The 11,403-nt window shown below is 43.5% G+C and overlaps 1 protein-coding gene across 1 annotated transcript in view; it reads right to left on the bottom strand.

Moving 5' to 3' along the window:
• Window positions 1-4,395: 4,395 nt before the first annotated feature.
• LOC141125202 (uncharacterized) overlaps window positions 4,396-11,403 on the bottom strand; it is a 54,182-nt gene continuing 47,174 nt past the window's right edge. The window contains exons 4-5 of the mRNA XM_073612301.1: window positions 9,448-9,543; window positions 4,396-8,036 (exon numbers count right to left, since the gene is read on the bottom strand). Of these exons, the coding sequence (XP_073468402.1) occupies window positions 8,011-8,036; window positions 9,448-9,543 (122 nt within the window). The 3' untranslated portion in view covers window positions 4,396-8,010. The remainder of the gene's footprint in view (window positions 8,037-9,447; window positions 9,544-11,403) is intronic.

Raw genomic sequence — 11,403 nt, 5'->3', positions numbered from 1 at the left:
CTCAATGCAGACCCCCCTCAGCATAAACACCCCCTCAATGCAGACCCCCCTCAGTATAAACACCCCACTCAATGCAGACCCCCCTCAGTATAAACACCCCACTCAATGCACACCCCACTCAATGCAGACCCCCCTCAGTATAAACACCCTCCTCAATGCAGACCCCCTCAGTATAAACATCCCCCCTCAATGCAGACCCCCCTCAGTATAAACACCCCCCTCAATGCAGACCCCCTCAGTAAAGACACCCCCTCCCCCTCAGTGCAGACCCCCCTCCGTATAGACACGCCCATGCCCCTCAGTGCAGACCCCCCTCATAGACACCCCCTCCCCCTCAGTGCAGACCCCCCTCAGTATAGACACCCCCTTGCCCCTCAGTGCAGACCCCCCTCATAGACACCCCCTCCCCCTCAGTGCAGACCCCCTCAGTAAAGACATCCCCTCCCCCTCACTGCAGACCCCCCCTCAGTATAGACACCCCCTTGCCCCTCAGTGCAGACCCTCCTCATAGACACCCCCTCCCCCTCAGTGCAGACCCCCCTTAGTATAGACACCCCCTCTGTGCAGACCCCCCTCAGTATAGGCACCCCCTCGCCCCTCAGTGCAGACCCCCCTCATAGACACCCCCTCCCCCTCAGTGCAGATCCCCCTCAGTATAGACACCCCCTCCCTCTCAGTGCAGACCCCCCTCAGTATAGACACCCCCTTGCCCCTCAGTGCAGACCCCCCTCATAGACACCCCCTCCCCCTCAGTGCAGACCCCCTTAGTATAGACACCCCCTCCTCCTCAGTGCAGACCCCCCTCAGTAAAGACACCCCCTCCCCCTCAGTGCAGCAGACCCCCCTCAGTATAGACACCCCCGGCCCCTCCCCCTCAGTGCAGACCCCATCAATATAGACACCCCCCGGCCCCTCCCCCTCAGTGCAGACTCCATCAGTATAGACATAGTTAGATTATAGTAAAGTGTACAGACCTCAGTTACTTCGGACGGATACATGGTGTCCCTCGGTCTCCTCCTCCTGTGTGGATGTGGGAGGATGTGGGAGGAGGAGGAGGCGGCGGCTTCAGTCCGCTCTGCTGAGGGACACAACACACAGAGATCATCTGACTGGGAGGAGCAGATTAGTGTAGGGCAGCGCCCGGGTAGTGTTAGCGTTGCCGGTGTGCTGCGGCGCTACCCACGGGTGTCACCCCGCTCTGGCGCATGTCACTGTCAGTGTCACCCGTCCCAGGTGCGGACCGCACCCCCCTAGCAACGCCTGATGCCTCTGCTGCCGCAGCGCGGGGGTGATCAGAGGGAGAGCTCAGAGAAACAGAGGCAAAAAAGTCCGCGGCGGCCGCGATTGCGGCTGCGGCGGACATTTCACACACAGTCTGCAAGATGATTCCAGGGGGGGGGCAATTGCCCTGCCTTGCCCCTATTTGTGGACGCCCATGTGCACAGCCCTCTTCAGATCAACCCACAGATTTTCAATCGGATTCAGGTCTGGGCCATTTCATAACTTTATCTTCTTCTGGTGAAGCAATTCCTTTGTTGATTTGGATGTATGCTTTGGGTGGTTGTCATGTTGAAAGATGAAGTTCCTCTTCATGTTCAGCTTTCTAGCAGAAGTCTGAAGGTTTTGTGCCAATATTGACTGGTATTTGGAACTGTTCATAATTCCCACTACCTTGACTAAGGCCTCTGTTCCAGCTGAAGTTAATAACTTAATAATGACTGTCTTCACTCTGTTCCATGGTATATCTAATGCCTTGGAAATTCTTTTTCACCCTTTTCCTGACTGATGCCTTTTAACAATGAGATCCCTCTGATGCTTTGGAAGCTCTCTGCAGACCATGGCTTTTGCTGTAGGATGTGACTAGGAACATGTCAGGAAAGACCTACTAGAACAGCTGAACTTTATTTGGGTTTAATAAGAGGCATTTAAATGATGGCAGGTGTGTACTGACTCCTAATCGACATGAGTTTGAATGTGATTGCTTAATTCTGAACACAGCTACATCCCAGTTATAAGAGGGTGTGCACACTTATGCAACCATGTTATTTTATATTTTACTTCCCCCCCCCCCAAAAGATTTCAGTTTGTTTTTCAATTGAGTTGTACAGTTTATAGTCACAGTAAAGGTGGAAAAAGTTCTGAAATTATTTATCTTTGTCTCATTTTTTACATCACAGAAACCTGACATTTTAACAGGGGTGTGTAGACTTTTTATATCCACTGTATATAATACAGTTTAGAGTATATAGTGCAGTCCATGTAGTATATATAATACAGTTCAGAGTATATAGTGCAGTCAGTGTAATATATATAATACAGTGGAGAGTATATAGTGCCATCAGTGTAGTGTGTATGTGTGTGTGTGTAGTATGTGTGTGTGTGTGTGTGTGTGTGTGTGTGTATATGTATGTATGTATGTATATATATGTGTATATATATATATATATATATATATATATATATATATATATATATATATATATATATATATATATATATATATATATATACACACACAGTGGAGAATATACAGTGCAGTCAATGTAGTATATATATATAATACAGTGGAGAATATATAGTGCAGTCAATGTAGTAAATATAATACAGTGCAGGGTATATAGTGCAGTGCAGAGTATATAATACAGTGTATTGAAGTGGGTAAGGGGAACCCTATGACAGAATTAAGAAAAATAATGGTGTGGGGTCCCCCCCAAAATCCATACCAGGCCCTTTGGGTCTGGCATAGTTTTAAGGGGAACTCCATGCTGAAATTTAAAAAAAAATGGCGTGGGGTCTCCCCCCAAAATCCATACCAGACCCTTATCTGAGCATGCAGCTTGGCAGGCCAGGACAAAAGCCAGAATTCCTTACTACTATGCTTGTTCTGTAGCAGAAATGTAGAAAAGTACCGAAGTCAGTGAGGTTAGTTTACCAAAGGATGTTCCCATAGCAAAGTGAATGATAGTAAATAGGGTGAAGCTGTGTTTACTCTGAATACTCAAAAATTATGTCTTTTTGATTTGTCTTATGCATGATTGGGTTTTCAAAGTTTCACTTTATTTACTAAAGTGTATATCAAGGCAAAAGAAAAGAAAAATACATACACAGTACATCTCTGGCATTACGTTCACAATTCTCTGTTTTATCCCAAGTACAGAAATATACCCGTTGATCTGCCAGAAATGCCCTCAGATCTTAAGCACTGTTGTGTGCTGACAACCTTCACTTTGCTAGGTGAACAGTCTCTATTCCATAATAATTTAGGCTACTGGATTATCACGACAGTCCAGCAATTAGAATTGAAAAAAAGCTCAGCATTAGCATCCTCAGCATTGCTAAAAAGTCTTTAACTTTTTAGCAAGAGCTATGCAATTGAACCCCCCTCCCCCCCAACCCCATTTGTTGGCATTTGATAAAAGGCATTAATATAAACAGTCATCATTTAGTGCTTGCTTATATGAGATAACTGTTGTTCTCTAATGCATTGTTTCTCGACAGGGGTGCCTTTGGGTTCCCCTGGGGTGCCACAAGCACAAAACCCAGTTTGCCTTAGATCAGCATCATGAGTTGCCATGATGTGGATGAGCAAGCTGTCAGCACTATAACAAACAACGATTCAATAGGGCAGGATGCATGGGCATCATTTGTTGCTATGCTGTTAGCAGTTGGCCCACTCGCACCATGGTAACACAAGACAATGATCCAGGGCAAGCATTATGCAGGGCCACCCACAGCATTCAGGAAAGGACAGAAGTCCACCTCCTCCAGACCTACTCCACCTCCCACCCTCTGCGTTACTGCTACAGCCCATATAGCTCTGATGTAAAGAGGAGACTGTTTAATGGGGGGGGTTGTGATAGGGCCTCTATGATGGGGTGAATGTGTAATTGGGGGGGCTCTGCGATGGGGAGACTGTGTGATTGGGGGGGCTCCATAATAGGGTGCTCTATGATAGGGGACATTGTGATCAAGGGATCTGTGATGAGAAGCACTATGTGATTGGGGGGGCTTTGGGAGGAATCTGTGAAAATGGGGAGACTCTGATGTGATGAGAGGACTCTGTCATGGGTCATCTGATGTTATGTGGGGACTCCCATGTAGAGGGGGGCCTCTGATGTGATGGAGGGACTCTGACGTGAAGGGGGGACTCTGATATGATGGCAGAACCTCTGATGTGGTGGGAGGCCTCAGACATGAAGGGGAACTCTGTGAAGATGGGAAAACTCTAATGTGATGGAGGGGAACTCTGTCATGGGGGTCCTCTAATGTGATGTGGCAGGTCTTATGAATAGGTGGGCCTCTGATGTGATAGAGAGACTCTGACACGAAGGGGGGCTCTGATGTGATGGGGGAACTTCTGATGTGATGGGTGGACCTTTGATGTGAATTATTTTCATTGTCTCAGGCTCAGGTTTCCCATTGATAACTGACATTTATGGGTTTTACATTTTAGACAGGAGTACCTAAAAAAATTTGCATTTTTTAAAGGGTGTTGCAGCTGAAAAAAATGTTGAGAAACACTGCGTTCATTTTCACACAGTAACCTAGGTGGTGATGGTTATCCTTTATTTTCTATTTTAATGTGCTACTGACAGTTATAATTCCTGCTATGTCATTGCAAGAACAACAACCATTGTGCAGCACTACAAACAATGAAGCAGAATTTGCATATGTAACTAACAAGTAGGTTTGCACCTATATACAAATACAATAAAAAAATTACATATTGAAGGAGAAAAAAAAGTATTTAAACAATAACACAAATTTGATAAATGATATGCTAATCTCTTTTACATTGAAGCATATCTAAAATACATTGAAAACATTATAATTCCCTTTAGCGCTAACCTACCACATATGTACATTTTTTTTCTATAAGCTAACACCACAAGATGACTGATTTTATCTTTTTTAGCCAGAAGTCTCTTCCTTGTGTGCCCCTCTGAATGTGGTTTTATGCTGTTATTTTTTTTATAATTATTTATTTTTATTTTAAAGAGTACAAACACAGTACACATGGAAGAAAAAGCACTTCTGGTGTATAAACGCACTACATGAGTAAAGAACATTGGTGCTCTATAGTTCTTTAAGTGATTATCAGCTACTGTACAGGGAACCACCTTCTGATGGTCTTTCTCATAGTGAATCCAACAGGATACAAGGGTTGAAGGAATCCCCACAGAGCATTACTGCTAACCCATATCAACGTACAGTTCTTGAAGGAGGAGCCTCCCATGTATGCTGGAGAACCTCATGCTGTTTAGAAGAAAGAACTGAGCCGGCCAGAGACAGAGCAATTTTCTTTCCTTCAACCATGGGTTGATGTGGGAATCCCTCCCGCAGAGCCGCTGTGTTCTCCCAGTGGGAGGGGGGGAGAACACAGCAATTATGGCTAGTGGGTATAATAGCTGTTAGCGATAATCGTGTGTAAAATCTGACAGACTGGTTGGACCCAAGTTGATTGATCGATCAACTTGGGGACATTCAGCCTGCCTATACATGGTTCGAATCTCAGCCAGCCCATGCTGAACCGGCCGAGATTGGAACTGTCTATGGCTGACTTTAGTCTCTAAGACTCAAATTCTAAAGCGAAGAGAGAAAATGGAAGTAAAAAAAAAATTAAAGGGGTGGTTCGGGAGGGGGGATGGAGGGCGATTTAGAGGAAGGGAGAGATTAAACATGTGAGGGGGGGGGACAGGGATATATGTGAGGCCTGAGCCCCCCACAGTAGTACAAAACTGTTTTCAGTATCTCCAATATCCCCAATCTCTGGATACACATCACCATGGATATTATACCTGTAAACACAAAATATCATATATTCTGAAGAGCAAGTGAACTAATTCCAGTAAAACCAAGTTCGATGACAGTGCTCTTCCCTAGAATTAGCTGATGCCAAGGGTTTTATGCTGTTATTAGGGAAACACCGTTACCTTACCCATGCAGGGCAACAGCAAAGGGCAAGGGCACCCATCCCCCCCCCCACACACACATACACACACGCTTTCACCTTACTAACTCTTCTTCTCCACTTCTTACTCCTCAGCAGATAGAGGAGTAAGGAGAGGCAGAAATAACTGACAGATGACCTGGGGGAGCTATGAGTGCACTCATGTGCAATTGGCTGCTAGACACAAGCACTGTCAAAAGAGAGGAGGTTAAATGCTCCTTCACATCTTGATGGGTATTGTAGCCAGCTAATGAGAAGGAAAGTGACTCAGAAGAAGGTGGCTCAGGTAAGATGAGTATAAGGAGGTTAGGGGATGCCCTTTGCTTAGACACTGTCACTTTGTCCTGCATAGGCAGTGTTTCTTCAGGGATTTGACTTTTTTAACCTCAAGACTAAGCCATGGCCACCAGCCATTCCCCTATGTCTAATGAGAACACATTATCAATGAATGAGTGTTCAACAAAGGGTGTGTGGTGGGCAGAGCTTAGCCCTGAGGTTACAGAAGTCAAGCTCTTAATAACAAAGTAAAAAAAGTTTTAATGGTGGGAACTGAGTGACTTCTGATTTATTAAGTTAATAGCCAGGCCAGGGCAGTTTTGGCAGGAAGGCTAATTGAGGCTGCTATTTGAGGGGGCACTCATAGAGGCACAGTGGGGAGTGTTACTCTCCTTTCCAGACAAAGTGACTGGTAAAAATGGTTAAATGGCTGCCTTGGGCAGCATTGGTCCTGGTCATGGCCCATGTAATAGCTGACACTCTGTGGTACCTGTTGTCAGAGAGGGGAGCTGTAGTTTTAATCTGAAACAAGGAATGGGCCATAAGTGAAATGTCACAATCACAGTGGTCATTATTTGGAATTGTTTGTGAAGGATATGCCCTGAAGCAGTGGGTTGCAGAGGCTCGGGGATGCCCTGGGCATCTTAATTGTATGCCCCTAAGGGCCAGTTCACGTTTGAATACATTCCTGTGCAATTCCATTCCCTGTATTGCATTTTGACAGCCCATTCATTTGAATGAGTTACAAACCACACTGGAACATTAAAAAAAGAAGTACTAGAAACAGTAGCACAAGCACTACTTTTTTTTTTGAAAATGCAATGCAGCCAAACATGATTTCATGCCCACAAATGCAGTGCATTTGCAATCTGCATTTGGGGCATATTTTGAATAGGTTGTGGAGGCTAAGGTGGCAAGTTTTGGTATTTGTTTGGATGTGGGCCCAAAAATAAAGTTCAGAGTCCAGGGCTACACTTAGTACCCTGACATGGGGGGACAGACTGATAGTTGGGCCATCAGTCTAAACAGAGAATTCACGGGGAAGGCCACATAGGGGAGGAAATATTATGAGCTCAGTTTTGGCTAGACTGGGTTGAGGAAGTAGTGTAACATCCATATTGATATGTCGATTAGTAAATGAGTGATGTGTGAGGAGACTGATGGGGTGAGCTGAGGGGTAGAAAGATAGATGTGGGTGTTGTCAGCATAGAAATGGTATTGAAAGCTGTGGAAGTTCATGCAGTTTCATTTCTAACCTACAGTGCCAATTGTCTATGACTTCCATTGAGACTTTACCAGGTTTATATGTTTTGCCCTTACTCATTGTATGAAAATGACAGTCCTGTTCTCCATATGTTGATGTCAGTCAGACTCAGACCTGATACAGTTCATGGCTGCAGTTTTATTGATAGCCCACAGTGCAAAGTGTCTATGATTTCCAGGCAGAGACTTAACAGGGTTTATATGTTTTGTCCATACTCATTTTGGGAATGACCATCCCATTCTGTTGAGATTCTTCACATGTTGGTGTCATGAGTGTGTCAGATGGTGGGTCCCCTGGTGGGAGACAAATTTAAAAGCAAGCGGCTGTGGCAGAATGGCTAAGAGGCTGCCCATTGGCAGTCTATGTCTGTCCTGTCCCTGGACGCCCTTCCCTCTATAGATGTATGGGGCCATTGAACCCATTGGCCCCACCCTCTGCAGGTAACTGCCCTGAAGAATTGATGAAACGGAGGAAAATAGTAGGTTCTGCATATTCTGCCGCACATCTCGAAGTAGTAGGTTCATACAGTTGTCTTCTTTGTGTACTCTAGAAGAAAACACTTTACATCACACACATATCTGGAGATAAATGTATTATTTGTTCTAATGCCGCGTACACACGGTCGGACTTTTCGTCTACAAAAGTCCGACAGCCTGTCCGACAGACTTCCGACGTACCTTCGGCGGACTTGCGGCAGACTTTCTTACGAACGGACTTGCCTACACACGACCACACAAAAGTCCGACGGATTCGTACGTGATGACGTACACCGGACTAAAATAAGGAAGTTCATAGCCAGTAGCCAATAGCTGCCCTAGCATGGGTTTTTGTCCGTCGGACTAGCACACAGACGAGCGGATTTCGGGGTCCGTCGTACTTACGACGTAAAGATTTGAAGCATGTTTCAAATCTAAAGTCCGTCGGATTTGAGGCTAAAAAAGTCCGTTGAAAGTCCGGAGAAGCCCACACACGATCGGATTACCAGCCAGCTTTAGTCCGTCAGCGTCCGTTGGACTTTTGTAGACGAAAAGTCCGACCGTGTGTACGCGGCATTAGGCATATATGTGAGTGGTTGCCAAATGAAAAGTTCTTTACTTCGTTGCCTTTTATTTTACAGATATATAAACATACAAATGGTAACGTTTACGACCAGCCACACAAAGCCACATTTTTGGGTATAAAATAGGGAAGTAATAGGACCCCTGTCAGATTTTTATTGCTGTTGGTATCCCCAGAGTTGGGCTTTAAATCAGCATGAGTCTAGAACTTTTGTTTTAAGTAAGTTTTTAATCAAAATAAATCATGACTGGTGGAAGTTCATCCTTCTGACATTGCTTCACTCTACTATATGTTGCATATTATGTCATAAAACCTTGATTGGAACTAATCATAAATATAGACATTTTAGGATTTGAATCTTATTATTTAATGAACCTGTACTCCAGTGTACTAAAAAAAATCATCATAATATCACATCATAACATGCCTGCTACTTTAATAGCAAGAAGGACTCTTCTGTGCTTCTCCCTGCTTCAGTTTTATATGGTAACTGGGGCCTGGCTCCCCCCAACTGTCATCCCCTTGTCCGGGTATTCTTACTGACTTTGGGTTAAACTGATTGGACAATGAAATGGCAGCATGAAATAGAGTTAGATGGTAGAAATTATATTTTATTTTCAATAAAACGTAATTTTAGTTCCAGGATACTTCAAATCTTTTTGTGTGTTTCCTCTCATGTTACCATAGGTGTGATCTTTGTGGATTTCTAATCAACCTAAATATATTTAAATCGGTAATACATTCCAAAATGTCCTTTATTATAAGATCTGATCTGATCAGTGTACTATTACTCTGATAGGGTTCTGTATAATTGGCAAATCAGTTGTTCTAAGATATAACATACCACCATAAAAAAAGGATAAAGGTGAAAAAACACAAAATATACTATTAAAGTTACCTTTTCCCTTCTTCCAACAGCAGTACATTGTGATCAGTTTGGGAATTATGATAAGGAAAATGAAGTATAAGTACCAAAACTTAACCAAATCTGAAACTGAAAATATAATAATTATGTTAACATAAAACACATCAATAAATCATAAACATTGAATAACTATTCATTTCATACATCATGATTTTTCATCAGATGTAAATTTGGTCATCATAGTGCTGGATTATGGCATAATACCAAATATTCAACATTGACCTGTGACCAGGCTGTTGGCATTCAAATATTTGCATTCTCTTTACGAGCACTAAATAAGCATTAAAACAATTCCACGGGGGCCTCTGTTGCAGCAGACACTGTAGAGTAATTCATTCTCAAAGTTCACAGCTTAAGCCCTGGTTCACATTGATGCGATTTGGCATGCAATTTGCAATTGCTGGCAATGGCACTATCCAAATTGGTGCGACGCCGCATTTGCGGCACCGCACCAATTCCCAAAAGTAGTTTTTGTACTACTTTTGGTGATTTCAGGGAGCGATTTCCATTGACATCTGTGCAGCAACCCGCACAGATGTCTCTGAAATCGCCCCTGAAGTCGGGACTGACATGCAGGAATATTTAATATTTTATTTATTTATTATTAACAATTTAAAGGAAAAAAGACCAACATAAAAAATTCATTCTGTTTAAAAAAATATCAAATAAAGATGCCAGGACAGTGCAATCACCCCAAAAATTACTCGTTTTGGGAAATTAAAATATTCTTTGCCACAATATTTTGAAAATGAAGAAACACATGGGTACTGAAGTGATTAATACATGGTGCTTGGAAATGGTGTATTAGATATAGCACATCATTAAACCCCTTCCCGCCAAGCGTACGCAGATGTGCGTACTCGGCTTTCCGGGGTTATACCGGGATAATGCCCGCAGCTGCAGGCATTATCCTGGTACTGTTTTTTGGCTATCCAGTTATAACAACAGATGCGGCTAAAAGCCGCTCGGCTGTTATACCGGAGGAGCGGGAAGGGACGGCCCCCCCCCCTCCCGCCGCCTCCCGCCGCTCTTACCGGGCCTCCCGTTTCATCGGGAGGCCCAATGACCAATCGTCCGCCTCCGGCAGCTGGGGACGGACTGGAATGAAGCCGTGAATGGCTTCGTTCCAGCCTCCTAATCGTAAACACGGAAGCGACGTCATGAGTCCCATTTAGTCGGCTGCCAATGGCGCCGGTTTTAAAAAAAAATATACAGTATTCAGAATCACCGTTTTCGGCGATCTGAATACTTTGACCCCCGATCCCTCCATAAAGAGTACCTGTCACCACCTATTACTGTCACAAGGGATGTTTACATTCCTTGTGACAGCAATAAAAGTGATCAAATTTTTTTTTTTTAAACACAATTTATAAATATAAAAATAAATAAAATAAATAAGAAAAAAAAAAGAATTTTTAAAGTGCCCCCATCCCCATGAGCTCGCGCAGCAAAGAAAACGCATACGGAAGTCGCGCCCGCATATGTATACGGTGTTCAAATCACACATGTGAGGTATCGCCGCGATCGTCAGAGTGAGAGCAATAATTCTAGTACTAGACCTCCTCTGTAATGCTAACCTGGTAGCCGTAAAAAATTTTTAAAGCGTCGCCTATGGAGATTTTTAGGTACCGTAGTTTGTCGCCATTCCAAGAGTGCGTGCAATTATAAAGCGTGACATGTTTGGTATCTATTTACTCAGCGTAACATCATCTTTCACATTATACAAAAAAGTTGGGGTAACTTTACTGTTTGTTTTTTTTTTTTAATTCATGAGTGTCCCTTTTCCCCAAAAGTTGCGTTTAAAACACCGCTGCACAAATATCGTGTGACATAAAATATTGCAACAATCGCCACTTTAATTTTTGGATTCTCTGCTAAAAAAAATATATAATGTTTGGGGGCTCTAAGTAATTTTCTAGCAAAAAATAC

Source organism: Aquarana catesbeiana, linkage group LG01 (genome assembly GCF_042186555.1).
Source record: "Aquarana catesbeiana isolate 2022-GZ linkage group LG01, ASM4218655v1, whole genome shotgun sequence".
NCBI classification, from domain to species: Eukaryota; Metazoa; Chordata; class Amphibia; order Anura; family Ranidae; genus Aquarana; species Aquarana catesbeiana.
The sequence above is the reverse complement of the archived record's forward strand: the minus strand, read 5'-3'. Positions and strand labels throughout refer to the sequence as shown.